Source organism: Trachemys scripta, chromosome 1, assembly GCF_013100865.1.
Source record: "Trachemys scripta elegans isolate TJP31775 chromosome 1, CAS_Tse_1.0, whole genome shotgun sequence".
NCBI lineage: Eukaryota > Metazoa > Chordata > Testudines > Emydidae > Trachemys > Trachemys scripta.
The window spans coordinates 163002092-163021399 of record NC_048298.1 but is presented as its reverse complement, the minus strand read 5'-3'; the positions used below and the strand labels follow the sequence as shown (position 1 = coordinate 163021399).

At 39.6% G+C, this 19308-nt stretch overlaps 1 protein-coding gene across 6 annotated transcripts in view; it reads left to right on the top strand.

Moving 5' to 3' along the window:
• Positions 1-19308, top strand: part of DCAF6 (DDB1 and CUL4 associated factor 6) — a 166767-nt gene that overhangs the window by 135172 nt on the left and 12287 nt on the right. For 4 of the 6 annotated variants that reach the window (XM_034791508.1, XM_034791480.1, XM_034791516.1 and 1 more), the window contains 2 exons: positions 11-329; positions 11108-11149. In XM_034791508.1, the coding sequence (XP_034647399.1) occupies positions 11-329; positions 11108-11149 (361 nt within the window). The remainder of the gene's footprint in view (positions 1-10; positions 330-11107; positions 11150-19308) is intronic. The other 2 variants (XM_034791490.1, XM_034791525.1) reach the window with 1 other exon arrangement.

Below are 19308 nucleotides of genomic sequence, written 5' to 3'. Positions count from 1 at the left end.
TTTCTTTTAGCTGTATCAGATATTTCTGAGCATCCTGGAACCAGCACAGAAGGAGAAAGTGATCCCAATCTTGACAGCATCTGTAGGAACCCAGAGGAAGGACCTTCAAGTGAAAAAAGCAAAGAACAAGAGAGTTCAAGTCAAAGTACAGAGTCTAATGCCAACCCAGTTAATACAAACCATGAACTTCAACCGCAGCCAGACTCTTCAGGGCTTGCAAGTCATGAAGAATCATCCACCAGAAGCACTGCTTTTCAAGAAACTGATGATAGTGATGATGACCCTGTCCTGATACCTGGTGCAAGGTATCGAGGAGGACCAGGACATAGGTTAGTAGAATTCTTTCCTTTTCTATTATTTGGCATCAGTATTTTCTGAGGGAAAACTAGGAACTGATGCCCCAGCCCCTTATAGAAGGATCTCAAAGCTTGTGGCCCAGAGCGTCTCATAAACAACTTACCAGGAACCTTGAAGGCTGCATCTAGGTAGCATTTTTTTTTTTTTAAGTAACTCATACAAACCTCATACTTGTTAAGTTTGTATATTTCTTGCTAAAGGACTAATAACAGCTTTTTATTTGAGTTCCCCAGTGTTAAATGTTTGCAGTTAATCAGTGTTGTTCTCTACGCATTTTAGGATACTGTCACAATTTCAGGGCAACACCACCTGTATTCCCCTTCCATGGTCCACAAACGGCAGCCACTTTGGGCTTCTGGCTCCCAGATATCACCTCTCCTGGCCAGAGACCCACATCTCACTTCCTTCTTACTGGGTTTTTTAAGATTCTACAGCTTCCTGATTTACACTGATCTCCCAGCCAGACAGACTTCCTAAGAAGCCAGTGCTTGTGTTTTGCCTTCTCTCCAAGGGTTATGACCAGTGTATTGCCCCAAGTTATAATTACCACGTAGCTGCTTCTAAGCAAGAACATTTATTCTTAATATGTTTTCTCTGTAATGCTTTAACTTAAAACAATAAAAACATACACACATGCTAAAAAAGTTACCGGAGGTCACCCCCAACTTCAACCTAGGGCTCTGGTAGGTTTTAGTCCTTCAAAACCCACAGCTGGGTTTTCATCATGGTTACAAGTTCATCCACCTTAGGTCCCAAACCAGGCGGGGCAGATTAGCCTTTTCTTTATATTGCCTTAGCCTTTGATGTTGGCCTTCTGTAACAGGTAGTCATAGAAATCTGCAGACTAAGACCCTGTCCTCAGGGCATAGCTTCAAAAGGCTGGTTTTTTGCATATCTGGAGGTGGGGAGTTTGCATTAACTTCTTCCTAGGGATTCCCCAAAAAATCCACTTACCACTTTTTGTCCTAAAACTCCATAATTGTGTGGCACATTTTCAGTACAGTCTTTTGAACTCCCAGGTCTTGTATAAGTCATATCCCAACCCCAGAAAGGTTACTTAAAATCCTGGATCACAATGATACATAAACTTAATACAGTAAGGTCTTTCAAGGTTATTGCAGGAAATTGCCCATCTGTCACAGATACAATGGTCTAAGGTTTGTCTACTATCTACAATGTAGGCATCCTTGGTTTGCAAAAGTACTCACTATTGGTAGGCAGTGCTGCATTTTGCTGTAGCGTATGTTTAATATACTGTGCCTTTTCTCCATTGGTGATTGATCAAATAATTTTGAATTTTCCTTTTTCTCTCTCATGAGAAGAGAACTTTTACCCTTTTTCTCTTGTTAACTTCTGCATACCAGTATGGACAGGACTACTAATGATTATGAGAGTTACTAGAAAATTGTGGTTTCAAAAAAAAGAGTTTTGATGGGTTCTGTACAGTTTTTTCCTGTAGAATCTAAGTACTCATTTAAAAAAACAAAAACCTTTTTTGACCATTGTTGCTAAGAGAATTTCCTATATATCATATACTTGACATCTTAATCCATCACTGGCATAATAACCCTCCCATTCACCAAAATATGCTGTTAACTTCAATGCCTGGACTGTTCAAATACTATCATAATTTATTAAGCAAACTTTCAGCTATTGGACTCAAGGCAATATATTTTTCAAATTTTTATTGTCACTTTCAGTTGCACCGTAGCATATGGTACATCTCACATTTGAGACATACTTAACACTATATTTGTATCAGGTAGAGGTTATGTTTCTGTTAATTATGTACACTGGAAATGCAAATCGTTGAAACTTAGCTGTACTGCTTGCTAGAGAAATTAACTTGGCATCAACTTTAATGTTCTCCTTAATTGTTTTCTGTTTCATATTGGCTCTTTGATATATATTTAGGTCTTGGAGGGTGGGAAGCAGTGAATGATTCATCCTGTTTTCCCTGGGATTCATAGGTTCTGCAAAGTAGGAATTTTCTAAGGGGCTGGATGGTTATGTCCCTAGATGACATAATAGCCCAGAACACTGAGCAGTGTATCAAAGCCCACCACTGTAATAGACATTGTTTGGCACTCTTATTGGAATGTTAGAGAGGAATAAGATTGAATGGACCATGGAGCCTGAACTACTCTTTTGCCCCTCAGGGTTTGGGTTGAGGTATATTGATGAGGCATTGTGGAAAAGTTTTTCCCTCCTGGGGTATGTCCACACTAGGGAAAAATGTGATTTCACATTACTCCATTTTTACCTTGACCCGTTAACACATATGAGAACTACAACTGCCCTGCCCACCCTGTTTTACCACAGTTGATTAACACATGGTTTTATAAAATAAAATAAAAAAGACCTAACGTTTTTTCTTAGTTATTTCAAAACCCAGGTGTTCATGCAGTGCAGGTGACGAATGTTATGTAAATATCATAGATACTTAAATCTGTGTGACTTCAGCCTCCAGGGTTGTAAGTTGGGCACCTTTCACCAGGAATGAATTCTTTTAACGTTTGTAAAGCTTTAGACAACAAAGCAAGTCACGTTTCTGAGGCTGGAAAAAGGCCCTGGGAGTTTTCTTGCTCCTTTATCTTTATATCTGGCACATTACTCTTTTTTAACCTTTCCCTCATCTCCTCTTTTACTGTAGCAGTTGCAGTGTATTGTCTTACCTCCAAGTCAGAATGATGGGTGAGCAATAATTTCATTAAATGCTGCTTTTCCTCCAGAGGATGTTGTGGAGTCTGCACTGTTCCTTGGTAGGCTCACTAGATACCTATGTAATGCCCCCAAAACTGTAGACATTCTATGAAAATCTCAGCAGGATTTGTCAGTGTTTTTATATGTTTTTGTTGGCTTTGCAGCCATCAAGTGAGGAAAGCTAAAAGTCTTATAACAGGTTAAGTGAAAATAATCAAGGATGGTGCTCTGTCATGTACCACCAGTATAGCCAGTTTCCAGCAATCTTCATTATTTTTTCAGCAATTTCAAATGTCTTAGCTAATGTGGGACCCCCATTAAGTTTCCCCACTGAGACTTGAGCATATGCTTAAACTTCAGTTTTTAGCAGGATATAACTCCAACCAAGTTCTTGTCTCATGCCACAATTTGATATTACAGACTGTCAAGGCTGGATCCCCACTTTGAACTTTAGGGTACAAATGTGGGGGCCTGCATGAAAACTTCTAAGCTTAACTACCAGCTTAGCTCTGGTTCCGCTGCCACCATTGAATACAGATCCAAACCCCTTGGATTTTAAAACAAGGAGAAATTAACCATTCCCCTCCTTCCTCCCACCAACTCCTGGTGAATACAGTTCCAACCCCCCTGGATCTAAAACAAGGAGAAATTAACCTTTCCCCCTCCTTCCTTTCACCAACGCCTGGTGAATCAAGATCCAAACCCCTTGGATCTTAAAACAAGGAAAAATCAATCAGGTTCTAAAAGGAAAGCTTTTAATTAAAGAAAAAAAAGGTAAAAATCATCTCTGTAAAAATCAGTATGGAAATTAACCTTACAGGGTAATCAAACTTAAAGAGCTCAGAGGACTCCCCTCTAGTCTCAGGTTCAAAGTACAGCAAACAAAGATAAACACTCTAGTAAAAGGTACATTTACAAGTTGAGAAAAACAAAGGAAAACTAACACGCCTTGCCTGGCTATTTACTTACAAGTTTGAAATAGGAGAGACTTGTTTAGAAAGATGTGGAGAACCTGGATTGGTGTCTGGTCCCTCTCAGTCCCGAGAACGAACACACTCCCAAACAAAGAACACAAACAAAAGCCTTCCCCCCCCCCCAAGATTTGAAAGTATCTTGTCCCCTTATTGGTCCTTTAGGTCAGATGCCAGCCAGGTTACCTGAGCTTCTTAACCCTTTACAGGGAAAAGGATTTTGGAGTCTCTGGCCAGTAGGGATTTTATAGTACTGTACACAGGACAGCTGTTACCCTTCCCTTTATAGTTATGACACAGACATAGCTGGTATCAGCACTTTTTTAGTTGCTTATAACTTTGTCAGACTTTAGCAATTTGAGCTGAAATTTTCTATGCTCTATCTGTTTCAGGGTTTTTTGTTTGTTTGTTTTTATTTCTACCAAAATGGTTCATTCATTTGAGAATGAGGCCAGGGAAAAATACATTTTGCCCATTTTAAAAAATAAAACAAGCTGGCATTTTGTTTGAAAAGTTTTGGATCAGGGACTTGAAATTTGGCAGGTGGTGGCCGTTGTGTCAGGGTTGTGCATTTTGCTGTACCTATGAAAATCTTCCCAAGTTTGGTCAAGTTAAAAGCCTTTGAAAAATCATAGTTCTCACATGCTCAGAAGAGACTGCTTAGATTTTAGCAGCTAAATACCACAGAGATTCCATACGCACTGGGTATATACCAGCTTGGGGCCGAGCAGGACTTTGCCCGAAATTACAACTCTGGGCTGCTATACGCTGTGCTGCATCTGGGCACCTGAACTGAGAGCAGGAAGCCTGTCTGTCCTGTGCTCAGTGACTCCCTCTGCTGGGTCCAGATGAAGTGGAGGACAAACCAACCTGATTCAAATACAGAAGGAAAAAAAGCTAGACCTGTGGAGTCTTAAGGGAGGAGTAAGCTGAGACAAAGACCCTGTAGGATGATACTGGGACTGGAGACTGAAGTGAGTGGAGAGGAAGACTGGGATTGAAAATCACTGGAGTGGGGGACAGGAAATGAAGGGGGAAGGGAGACAGATCTAACGAGGCGCAGGGGATCAATTGGGACTGACTGGACAAAGACTGTGACAAGGAGCTGAGATGGGGAGACACTGAGATTTGACAAGGAGCCTAGGGATGGAGACTGGGACTGGGTATGCGGGGGCAACTGGAGACCGTGGTGGTGGTAGTGAAACAGACTGGATGAGAAGCCAGGAGGAAGGAACTGGGACTAGTAGAGCAAGGAGACTGGCGAGAAGGAGCTTGGGGGCTATGGGGATAGGACTGGGAATGATTGAGCAAAGAGACTGGGATGAGAAGCCTGAGGAATGGAGACTGAGACTGGCTAGGTGAGGAGAATGGGACTAGAATGAGGCGCCAGGGTGGGGAAGAGATATAACTTGGTACCCAGGACATGTTGGGTAGGAGGAGACAGAAGGAGTCAAGCTGGGTGGGAATGTATAGAAGAGTCTGTATCCACTACAGCACACTTCCCTCCTGAGCCTGGAGTGGGACCCAGAATTCCTGAGTCTCACCATTCCTCTGCTGGTTCACATAGAGGATGACAACCTACTACTGCTATCAGTCTGCCACTGTGATGGACATAAAGGTTTCCACCCTGCTGATGACCTATGTGGGTGTCAATATGATGCCACATGATGGAATAACTATTATTTCAGTTCCTTTAAAAAAAAAAAAAAAAAAACCTAGAAAATTACACAAACTGTTAAAAACAACATTAAGTTTACACTGAAAAGTTAGGAAATGCCAGGTTTATGGTTGCCTGTGCAACTTTAATTTGACCACCTTATGTGTATGCGTTATGTTACGGTCTTTAGTTACATGACTACATACTATTTTTCCTCAGGACCACTCCCTCACTCAGTGGAGTATTATGTGTAGCATTAGAATCTTAGTAGTTAGAGACAAAGATCTTAAGTCAATTTCCTCAGCAAGGACAGCATATGGTGTGGTCTGCTGCTTTGAACACAAGGCTATGAATCAGTCTCCCAAATTCTAATCCCATCTCTGATATGGACATCCTTTGTGACCTTGGGCTAGGAACTTAGCCTCTTCCTTTAAGTTCCCCTCCCATAATTTTTTTTATCCCTGTCGGGTGTTCTGTTGATTATTTGATGAAGATTGCAATAGTGCTGTGAGCACAGACAGTGCTATATAAGAGCCAGCTTTCCCACTAGACAGCATATCTGATATTAAGTGAATATTACACTTCATTTTACAGACTTCTCCCTTGTCTGTATCTGACTGCATCAGTGAGGAATGTAAGGCCAAATTCTACTCCTAGTTACACCAGTGTAAATCTAGTGTATGGTAACTGCACTGAAGTTGATACGGTTAAATATTTCATATGCAAATAAAAATCAAACTATAATGCTTGCCTTTTTCCATTGAACGGCTGTACAGCCCAATGTGGTTTAGGATTGCCTCCAGGCTTTTGATGATGATTAGATTTAATGCTCCATTCACTTCAGTTTGTTCTTGTGTGTGTGTGTGTGTGTGTGTGTGTGTGTGTGTATGTGTGTGTATATATATATATATATATATATATATATATATATATATAAAGGAGCAGAGCTTTCCTACATAGCTGAATGGTGACAAGGTTAAATAATAAAATTCATGTTTTTTTCTCTCTGGTTTCAGGATTTTAGAATGCCTTTCGAACGATTGGTGGATAAGTGGCAAGGGTTTGTGTGTGAAGGGAAAATCATGATTTTTCAGTTAAAGACCACACTGGCAGACTTGGAAGCTGACTGTGAATCCTCTTCAGTGCTTCTTATTCAGACAAAACTTCTTTTGTAGTCAGTGAGAGTTTGTCTGAGTGAGTACTGAATTCAACTCCTTGTAATTTTAATATACTGCCACATATGATCCTTGATTTACAAAATTATGTTAGTACTATACCAGTGGCTAAACCCTTTCCCTCATGGTCGTAATAACAAACCCACCATGCCCAACTCCTCTTTACTTCTATCCCACGGCCAAGTGCCCCAATATCTGCAAATTACATATATTCAAACTGTACATTCAAATGTGTGCATATTGTGGTACCTGGTCTTGAGAAGAGATGAGGTTCGGAGGGTATCTGCAACTAGGAAGAGGAATCTGGAGTATATTACTTTGGGAAAAGGGTGAGATGAGAATGTTCATGAGCATGTCAATGGAGTGGGAGGATTTCCATAGATAAGAGAGTTTTAGGATGACTAGATCTCAGATTTAAATTCGTTCTCTAGGTTGCATGTCTCAAAGTGTGGGAGCTATCAGAGGCTTTCAGGTATTCAGGACATCCCAGTACTTGAAAAAACATAAAATTTTGGTCTTTGGTAATGACATTCTGCCTTATCAGAGTGAAACATAAGCCTCCATTTAATACCTTAAAGAAGTCTTAGGCCAATCTACACTACCACTTATTTCAGTATAACGTACTGTATAACGTCGCTCAGGGGTGAGAATAAGCCATTCCCCAAGTGACAGGTGACTTATAAGCGCTGGTGTGAACAGCACTATGTTGGCAGGACATAGCTACCATCTCTCGCAGAGGTAGATTTATTATGCCAACAGGAGAGCTCTCTTCCATCGACATAGAGCATCTTCTCCAGATGCACTGCATCGGTGCAGCTGCACCGATGTATCGCTTCTAGAGTAGACTAGTCCATAGAAGCCTAAAGCGTTATCAGGTAGCTTTCATGTTAATATTACCAAGTCTGAGGTGATGCTTATATGCCCCTATCTTTCAAGACTCTTTGCATACTATTCAACAAAACATTATACTAAATGTAGAACTACTTTTGTATATCTTGCATCAGGACCTTATGGGTACATCCACACAGCAGATAGGAGGTGGAATTCTCATTTGGGTAGCGTACAAATGCTAGCTCTGCTCGAGCTAGCACCTAAAAATAGTGTGACCATGGCTGCTTGAGCTGGCTGCCCAAGTCTGTACCGAAGGGGGCAGGCAGGATTGTATTCAGGCTGCTAGCCCGAGCTGCCGTCTGTGCCACCAAGGTCATGGTGCTGTTTTTTGGCATACTAGCTCAAGCAGAGCTAGCACTTGAAAATATATATGTCTACCTGAGCTGGGACACTCACTTCCCAGCTCCTGTTTAGCGATACCCTTAAAGATAATTTACTTTACCATTATCTGAGGGGTACCCTTGTTAGTCTGTATCCACAAAAACAACAAGGAGTCCTGTGGCACCTTAAAGACTAAACCTTTAAGGTACCACCGGACTCCTCGTTGTTTTTACCATTATCTGTTTGGCCAAGTCAGCTTGATAAATTAGCATGCTTCACCAAGCGTTGTAGTCCCTAAAATTCATTCCATTGTTGTTACCAATTTGATATTTAAAATAACAGACTTTGATGGAGTATGGAAAAAAACCACAAATCAGCTTGTTGAGAGTCCAGAGACAGAAAAGAAAATGACGTGTTTACTTCCCCAGTTTGAAATTCTATTGCTGGACAGCTGTAATTCAATATATTTGGGCTGCAGAAAAACAGCCCCCATGTGACAAAGCACTGATGCAGTACATTGCTCACCCTTTATTCTTTTCAATCTGATTTACGGTAAAGACATTTGGCTCCCTCAGGTGATTAGATTACATGCTATAGTAGGGGGCACCTCTGCAAATACAGAAAAATATAATCAGGTACCTTGACAAAGTGCCAAAATTCCCATTGACTTCCTGGGAATATCTGGTATGTTTCCTTTAGGAAAAGAAGACACTAAGTTTCAACGAGGGGATGCTAAAATCCTGTTGACTATTGGAGACCTTTTCCAGGGTATAACATTACTGAACTTTAAACTGCTTAGAATAAATTTTAATCTCTGGATTTCTACAAGTTAAACACTTCCTCGACATTGGAGAGACTCCACAGTTGGCAAAGAATGATGTAGAAGAAAAATTCAGATTGCGACATAACCCAAATGAGCTTTTGTCTATAATGTACAACTTTTCTGTTGAGGAATGCTGGAAATGGTATACCCCAAATTCTGTACTCTGGAGTCACGATCTCACAGTTCCTCCTAAGGATAATCAGTGGCAGAAGCACTTGAATACCCCTTTGCAACCTGTTTGCAACACTTAAAAGTAAACATAGTACTTCATGCTGCATGAACTTTTTACTATTTTCCTTCAACTTTGAACAAAATGAATATAGATCTACACTTCAGATGTTCTAAATGTGATTCAGTATTCATCACTCATATGTTGTTTAAGGATCTCCAATTATGTGCACTCATTTAGATGCCTAATCCAACTTTTAACGTGTTCCTAACTGGGAACCGGCTCTATTTAACCCACTTGTATGTGTTCTGGGAATCTATCCACAGGACCAACTCTCTCTAGCGCCTGACTTAAGGAATACAGAACATAGTGTCTGCAGGCAAAAAACGTATCCTAAATTTAACTGTATCAATAAACCTATGCTATAGATATGGAAACATGAAATCTGAACGTACTTTATTATTCCTAAAACAGCACCAAAGAGAGCTTCTATCAAGTATATAAAAACATCCTGGTCTTCAAGTCAATTAACCAGGATTTACATTTAGTGAACATAACTTAGGTGTTTTTGGAGTCTAAAGTAGCAGTCAATCTGTTGCCCAGTATTAGTTTGTTTTAGTATTTAGACTTATAATGAAGATTAAATAGATGTTAAATAGAGGATTTTTCTCCCCAGAATTTAATTGCTATGTTAATTTGTCAAAAAGGCAAAACTAAAAATATATATATAGTAGACCTATAATTTAATATTTTCATTTTACTTGTTATCTGACAGTGTTCCTTACATTGATTCCCATGTAACTATTCCTCTGTTTACCTTGCATTCAGTAGAAATATATCTTTTAAAAAGCTGTTTGAGTTATCTGAACATAGAAAAAGTCCACAGCAGTGGTTTTAAAGTCCAAGACAAGTATTTTTGCAGGTTTACCTAATTGTGAAACTGCCCAAACTCTCCGAAGTTGTTACATTTTGGGCTGAGACCAGCCATGAGCCATTATCACCCAGAACTGAAAATGGGAGACTTGGGATGGAATAACCATCTCATTCTTTTGCTTTAGCATCTCAGCTGCTATAGTATAACATTACCGTAGGAAATGGTGAAGCCTATATTGACTAAAAGAAGTGAAATGCTTGGCTCTTGAAATCTCTTCCATGGTGGTTGGTCTAGTTAGCTAACCTAATATGACATTTTTAACACACCCATGAACAATTATCTGATAGAATTTCCTAGGGTATATTTAAAGAATAAGGATGAAAATAAATTTCATATTGTGAAACTATTTGGCTAGATGCTGCTGGAACATTATCATTTACCCTACAAGGTCTGCAGAAGGGAGTTATCTCCTGTGCTCCTGGGGGAGTCCATGGGGAGAAGAGTCCCTTCTTTTGCATGCAAAAGCAACTAAATATCTTCTAACTTAGATGTGCACAAACTTCTCAAAGCTCAGCAAAGTTAGTCATGTATGCGCAGACAGCATGGCTTTCCTTAGTTGTGAACTCTGTGGGCTTAGTGAGAAAATACTATGCAAAGTGTTCTGCAAGTGCACACAATTGAATTATGTCAAAAATCATGTCAGATCAAAATCAGTTTTCACCTGAATAGTCCAAGGCACTTCTCAGTGAGGGCTATTTCTATATTCAAATAGCTGAATTGGTTCGGTTCAAACTTTCTTTTAAAAAGTCACTTCTGAGCAGAGACTAAGCCTGGAAAATCAGTCTAATTAGTGGAAAATTTGAATTCATAAGGGACTCAAAATAGAGAATTTAAAATGGAAATGCTTATGCAACTTGCTGCCACACCTGCTACAATTCAATTGATGAGTAATTACTGTATTTTATAAAACCTACGTTGTGTACTAATAAAAATATGCAAAAACTGGGGGAGGGTTGATTGAAATGAAAATGTTTTTCATGTATTAACCCTTATGGAAGAAGTAGAATCTTTGAAATAATCGGAATACATTCTGTAGTAGACTCTAATCTTTAAAAACTTGGTACACATGATTTTTGAATGACTTTAATTATTGTTCCCTTCACTAGATTTAATATCAGAGGAACAGCAATAGGTGATAGAATAATGAGGTAATTCAGTATCTTCCTCCCTTTCCCCCTTTTTCTTCCTTCTGTATGATGGATTTACCAGGTCCTTGTTTTCCACATCTAACCAGTTTTTCTGTTAGCTGTTACCACTTTTACATTTGCCAGACTTTGGATGCTGGAAATTGTAGAGCAGATTGCTTGATGAGTTATATTTAACTGCATGCATTGCATGGAAACAGAGTGAGAAGAAATTGCTGTGTACAAATTTAACATCACATTAATCTCTTTAGTGTATGCCATAAAAATAATCATAATGTAAAAAGTGTGTACTCATGTAGAGCAAATACTTTTTTTTTTTAACTTCTTTAGCTTTGCCACGTGTTGTATTTTGCATGTGCCACCATTGATTTGGCTTGTTTTGTATTGAAGAACACTTGGTTCTGCAGCAAGATTAATTAGCACTATTCAGGAATACATTATTCAAAGGCCTGTTTTAATTTTTGGATGGATCAATTCATGGAATTGAGCATAATTTTTATAGCCAAGGATGATAGTGCAGATTTAGGAAGGGAGACACTGGGTTTGGGGGGATGTTTCTCCACCTTATAAAGTTAAAAAATGTAAAAGCACTTGAGATGGAATACTCTTGTCTCTCTCAGTGAAATACTCCAGTGTGTTAATTATAGGAAGACTTAAGGGTTTTGACAACTAAGTTTGGCAATAGGCTTTCCAGGGGAGAACCAATTATGTGAGTTAGTGCCAGATATAATAGATGGAGATTAAGTTAACAAATGGAAGGAATTAATTTAAAATGACAAAATATTTTTATAGTTTCATGAATGACCAGTTGCAGGATACACATCTGAAGGGGTTAATTTATATGACTACCCTAGAAAGGGTATCTGCATTTCTTATATTAAGGCCCCTGCATACAGTCACACACAAAGTGTAAGTGGGTCCAAAAAGATGAATATCTAAAGGAAAATAGTGTGTCCTTGTCTTTCCTTTGCCTTTATATTTCAGTTTTAGCTACTACTCTCATGCAGTTAGCTAAAGGTCTGTATTCAGGAGCTTTTGTAATCTGTGGAAAGATGGATCCAAATTCCATGGTAAAATTCACTATTCTTGGAGTTTTATAGCACCCCAGTGTTGCAGACTGCAAGTTCTGTGTCAGCTTGAGGTAAATGTATAGAATTAAATATGAAAATGAATAATGCAATCAGTGTGCAATTTTATAGTATCTAATTAGTTGATTGATATATTGTCTTCCTAAAATTTCATCTTAATTGTGCTGTAGATTTTTATATTGCCACAACTGTAGAGTTTTTTGCAACTGAGTAGGGGATAGTTGAGAAATTGGGCACCTGGGAAGGCAAAGGAAGTGAGTAGCTTGGGATTGAGAGATAACCATATCATTTTTCTGCTGAAATGATCAACAGTGAAATAGTCAATGTTGGCACTTAAGGCAAGTCTGCACTACAAAATTAAGTTGACTTAGGTTACGTCGATGTACAGCAGAGGTGGGCAAACTACAGCCCGGGGACCGCATCTGTCCCTCCAGATGTTTTAATCCAGCCCTCAAGCTCCCACCGGGGAACGGGGTTTGGAGCTTGCTCCACTCCAGGCGGGGAGTGGGGTCGGGGGCTTGCCATGCTCCACGCAGCTCCTGGAAGTGGCGGCATGTCCCCCCTCCAGCTCCTATGCATGGGGTAGCCAGGGAGCTCTGCACGCTGCCCCCGCCCCAAGCACTGCCCCCAGCTCCCATTGGCCGGAACCACAGCCAATGGGAGCTACAGGGGCGGCGCCTGTGGACAGGGCAGCGCATAGAGCTGCCTGGCCATGCCGCCACCTAAGAGCCAGAGTGGGGACATGCTGCTGCTTCTGGGACCTGCTTGAGGTAAGCACTGCCTGGAGCCTGAACCCCTGACCCCCTCCCGTGCCCAACTCCCTGCCCCAGCCCTGATCCCCCTCCCGCCCTCCGAACCCCTTGGTCCTAGCCCAGAGCACCCTCCTCCACCCCCAACCCCACCCCAGAGCCCGCACCCCCAGCCGGAACCCTCACCCCCTCCCACACCCCAGCCCCCAATTTCATGAGCATTCACGGCCCGCCATACAATTTCCATACCCAGATGTGGCCTTCAGGCCAAAAAGTTTTCCCACCCCTGATGTACAGTCACTGCAGTAATTAAATCAGTTTTGCATGTCCATACTATGCTTCTATTGGTAGTGCGCCGTATGTGTCCTTACCAGGAGCACTTGCTCCAATTTAACTGTCAGTATGGGGCACTGACAGCTGGAGCCCTGCCGCCCTGGGCTGACAGCAAGAACAGTCTGATGTAAGCAACACAGTGTCTATACGGATACTGCGTCGACCTAAATACATCAACTTAAGTGTTGTGCCTCTTCTGGAGGTGGAGTTAAGTCAGTGTAGTCGGCGACTTACATTAGCAGGACTGACATTTTAGTGTGGACTAGAGAGTTAGGTTGACATAAATTGCCTTAGGCCAGCCTAACTCTGTAGCATAAACCAGCCCTTAATTTGTTGTTAGGATTCAAAGTTAACATCCAGTTAAAATAATTGGGGCAGTTCACACATCAGAGCTGTCTTAACAAATAGGAATGTGTCACTGCATTGGAAAGTTCATAATTGGAAGCTTTTCTTCCCAACCAAAGAGGCTGTCTTAAAAACTATTTGAAACATAGAAAACATCTTTTTTTTTTTTAAATCAAAACTTAAATTTCAGGGCAAAATTCTGAAGCAAAATTCCTCAACTACAAAATAACGGAATTCATGGAGCCTGCCTGCACCATGAAAGGGGCAATCAAATACTTCTAGCTGGGTGAGATAGAGTTGAGAAGGAAGGTATATTATGTTGTACAGATACATTCTGTAAGCTGTAAATGAGGTAAATAAAACAACAAATGTACGCTTAGGTTGCTTAATTCTTAGGAAACAGGCCAATTTTAACATGTTCTGTGCTTTAACAATTAGCTGCTTTCTGAGTTAGATCTAGTCTTACTGCTGAAAGGTTTGGTTGAAACTCTTGATTGAAACAATATGGCTTCTGGCAACTAGGTTAGAAATCTTGGCAGGATCTTCCAATCTAGCATGTCACTTGTTCTGTCTCACCCCTGCCGCCACGTATTCTCCTCTCCATCAGGGCCAGAAGGCAGGAAGGTGCACATTCTAGATATTGCTGCGAAGGCTTGGGCCACTGAAGGAATTGGCCTTGAGCCGGAAGCAGAGAAACAGCTTGGGGGTTGATGGGTAGGAAAGCCTGAGGCTCCACACAGACTCCTGGGACGGCAGTGCAATTATGCTGCAGCTTGGGGAGGTAGGAGAGTGTTATGCAGAGGGAGAGAAGGGTTTAATTCAAAAGAGGAGAGGAAGAGGAGGCAGGAACACTTCTTAGCAAGGAAAAAGAGAACAGAATATTTTGGTGCTCAGTTTAGATTCTCTCAAGATAAATAAAGCTCACCAGGGTAAGAGTTGAGAATTTCATTGGCATTGTAGGAAAGAGCTCTGTAAAGTGTATTTCCTTTTACAGTATTAGTGAAGTAACTATGTCAATGGAATCAGCGTATGTCATATACAGCAGCAGCTTTCCTATGCATAATCTATAGATTCAAGAGACTTCTACATTGAGTATGTTTTTGATGGACACAGTTATGATCTGTTTTCCTTCTTTTAAAGCATGTCCAGTAATCATTACTGCGGCCTTTAATAATAAACTTCGCTCTTTTGAGATTTATGCCTTTCTACATAACCAGAAGTCCTCAGTAATATGAATCAGAAGTGACAGCTGAACTCAGATCTGTGACCAAAAAAACTTTTAAGGAGCAGTATGAAAATATTACACTGGACCAAATGTATTGGTTACCCAATTATGCAAAATTGTAGGAACATAAACACCAAATTTTCTGGATGGAAACCTTAGTAGATTTTAGATGAAGACTCCACCTTTTTTTTTTTTTACTTATGGGGGGAAAATGAATGTTCTATGGATTATTAGGTTTCACTTTTTCTTCCTCCACAGTTGTTCTTGTTTTTGAGTGTCCGTAGAATTTCTTCTGAGGCAGATGTTAGGCTTGGCTGTAGATAAACTGTATCATCCTCTTGAGTTCAGTTTTTTTCTTCAGATTTATTTAATGGAAAAATCCTAATGCTTTTATACTACAGTGATAAATACCTAGACAGGTCATTCATTCTTGGGCCTAATTAGAATAGTTAAACCCATATTTTGGGGTTTGGCAAGGACAGCATAATACAATCACTTTTGCTAATATTTTCAACTGGACGGTGGTGCAGAATGAGTGCTTTCAAGTACATATCTGTTATAAGGTTTGGGCAGACAAGTTCTTTTGCGATTAATACAATGTTTTTATGTATATTGGTTGGGGATACAAAAAGTAAAAGCTGTGTGTTTCAATTATTGTGCTTCAGTATAAAGTCCAGGGTAACAATACTTTGAACTTGACTAGCATCTTCCATTCAAGGATCTTAAAACACTTAAAACACTTAATAAAAGAATGTCCCTGTGAAATAGATTAGTATCACTACCCTTCAGATGCAGCAACTTAACCACAGCAAAACAGTGGCAGAGATAATAGGATTCAGGTTTCTTGACTGCCCACGCTTTTTTAAACCACTAAACCTTTCTTCCTTATCATCATAAACATTCAATTTTGAAATTGCAGCTTTTTTATGTGCAAGTACTCCAAGCGTTGAGTCTTTCACATAACCATACTCCATGAGTTGGTTGATGTGCAGTCAATTCCTTTTGATGATGATGGCTGGTGTGTGATGTCATTAAAAGTGCATGATTGCTAAAGCCTTAAAATCAGGCTGCATCTTCTGTTGTCTTAATCCATTATTACACTGGGGGATAACCAGTTCAGTGTCCTTGTGTCTTATTTGTTGATATTTTCAGTTACATAATGGACATTTTTATTTCACCTTGATAGCATTTTACCTATCAAATTATTCACTTGCTTTCTAGACATACAGATTCTGTTTGTGACTGGAGCTACTTCAGGGAAAGGTGTGATGGCCACTCCATTCAAACCATTCTTTTCAGTAGCAATTCAATCTCAAAAAATTACTTTTGGAGCTTAAATTTCTGCTTCCAAATCTTAGTCTAAAAGTGAATTTTATGGGAACTTTGTAGAAAGTCTAAGCTGTTTTTGAATAACACAACTAGGAAAAAATTTCCTTTATGACCATTTGTTTTCAAGATTCAAATTTGGCACTGCTGGAGTTAGTCTAGGAAAAAAGTGCTATCCCTATCCAAGACTACTTGGATACTTCTGCTAAAAAGATTAGAAATGAAATGTATAACAACAATACTTACCTTTGAAATCTGATGAAAATTTAACACACTGTTGAGATGACTGAGGCACTATACGCCTTCTTTGGTCCAGTTCCATATATGCAACACAAACCTACTTTATTATGGGATGATATATCAAGGTAGCACTCAACATGAATAGAACATTGGTTTTGATTTTGTAATGTAGTTGAGACCAAACAGTGTCCCTGAATTATCCTAAAATAAAGGCTTTAGCACAGTATGGGGACATAGTCAAAACATAGTTCAGTCTCTCTCTGTGTACAGGACCAAATCATGGTGTAATTGCATTCTGCAGCATAACTTTCTGTATTGTGAACAAAACCTTTTAAAGGTATTGTTGTTAGCTGCAGTTTCAGTAAGACAGCATTACTTAGGGTTACATTCAGATTTTCTTCACAATCATAATGGCTAGAAATTTACTTCTAAAATATAAATAAAAATTTATATTCGGCAGCAACTGGTGAGGTCACCAGAAAAGTGTTGTACGAGTGTATGTATCACAGATTACTTTCTAACTTCTCATTAGGGTTGCCAATTTTGGTTGGACATCTTGCTGGAGGTTTCTTCACATAATCTTTAATTAAAGATGAATCTTTAGTTCCTGGAGACTCCAGGACAGTTCTGGAGGGTTGGCAGCAACCCTACTTCGCATGTTCAGTGAAGTGTGTGCAATTTTTTTAAAAAAATTGTTCCAACTTAGCAAAGATCAAAATTTGGAACATGAAAAAAATTGCACAGCATCTTACTTTCTCTGCTGGCTTTGTGTATGTGTGAACCTACACCAAATTTTCAGATTGCTATCTAACATTTATATTTTTATATCATAACTTTTACCATTGTATCTGAAATTAAAAATGCACAAAAGCCCAGAACGAAAATATGCTGCCCTTTTTGTACTTCCAGCACAGAGATGTGTAACTTTGAAATTAAAGCAAAACAATCTGTACCCAGAACAGCAATTCTGGGGGAGGCTTTATCAAAAAGGTGTGTTCTCGCCATGCATCTGAAGCATCATTCGGCTAGGGCCCAGTCTGGTCTTGTCTGGCAAGGAGTTCTGTAGCTAGGGTCTCACTATCAAGAATACTTGTTCTCAAAGCCTGATAGCCAGAACCTCCCTGTAAAGTGTAGTTGTATTAGGGTTACTTTCCAGATGGCCCCATCTCAGAGATAGCTAAATTACAGTCCATTAGTGCTTTTGCACTTAGAATCAGGATTTTAGATTCACCTCTGAAGTTAATCAGTGTTTGGAAAGCATCAGTGTGATTGATAACATGTGTATCACAGTGGCTAGGTTCCCATCTGAGAGGCATGAGTGAAGCATCCTGGGTGTGCCAAGGTGCAAAGGTGATTCTTGCCCTGGTCAAATCTGGGTCAGTATATGGGTTTAATACCCTGTCAGCCTCTCCCTGAATGTGAAGAGAACAACGCACATGTGTGGTAACCAAGCAGAGATTTCCCCCCAAGCACTCCAGTCAAAGCTTACTGGTTTGGATTAAAACATAAAATAAATGTATTAACTACAAAAGATAGATTTTAAGTAGGGCTGTCAATTAATTGGAGTTAACTCACGCAATTAACTCAAAAAAATTAATCACGATTAATTGCAGTTTTTATGGTACTGTTAATAGAGTACCAATTGAAATTTATTAAATATTTTGGATATTTTTCTACATTTTCAAATATATTGATTTCAATTACAACACAGAATACAAAGTGTACCGTACTCACTTTATATTATTTTTATTACAAATATTTGTACTGTAAAAATGATAAACAAAAGAAATTGTATTTTTCAATTCACCTTATACAAGTACCATAGTGCAATCTGTTTATCGTGAAAGCGTAACTTATACATGTAGAGTTTTTTGTTACATAACTGCACTAAAAAATAAAACAATGTAAAACTTTCGAGCCTACAAGTCCACTTAGTCCTACTTCTTGTTCAGCCAAACGCTAAGAGAAACAAGTTTGTTTACATTTACAGGAGATAATGCTGCCCGTTTCTTATTTACAATGTCATCAGTAGAACAGGAGTTCGCATGGCACTTTTGTAGATGGCATTGCAAGGTATTTACATGCCAATTATGCTAAACATTCGTAAGCCCCTTCATGCTTTGGCCACCATTCCAGAGGACATGCTCCCATGATGGTACTTGTAGACTTGTAGATTCTTAAGGCACAAGCTGCATTAGCTTTACAGCTTGGGTTCTTCAAATCTTCATACACAGGTTAGAAATCCATTTAGCCTTGGTCCAGCACTTCCCCCAGGTCAGTCTTTGTTCCTAAGGTGTTTGCAGGAGTCTTCTTGTGTGGGGAGTGAAGAACCCCAGATGATGTCACTCCCTGCCTTATATAGCTTTAGCATATGGCAGGAACCCTTTGTTTCAAAACTTGGTTCCCAGACCGCTTTGTGGAAAAATAGACATCCCAAGATGGAGTCCAGAATCATGTGGTCTGGTCACATGTCTTTGTAGAGTCATAGCAGCTATTACTTACAGGCTGTCTGGAGTATTCTCAGGAAGGCTTACTAGGTGGGAGATAAGCTTTTCCTAAGGCCCATTGTTTTCACTATGGCTCATTGCCCTGAATAGGCCCTTCCCAACCAGTTATCTAAACTGAAAGCATTTTGTCTAGTGGGCATTACCCAGATGTAACTACATCTGAAGTACAGATACATAGTCAGTATTTATAACTTCAGATACAAAAATGATACATGCATACAATAGGATAATCATATTCAGCAAATCATAACTTTTCCAATGATATCTCACATGACTTATCTTGTACAAAATGCATCATAATTATGCCATAACCATATTATAATAATATTACTGTGATGAGTATGGGGTG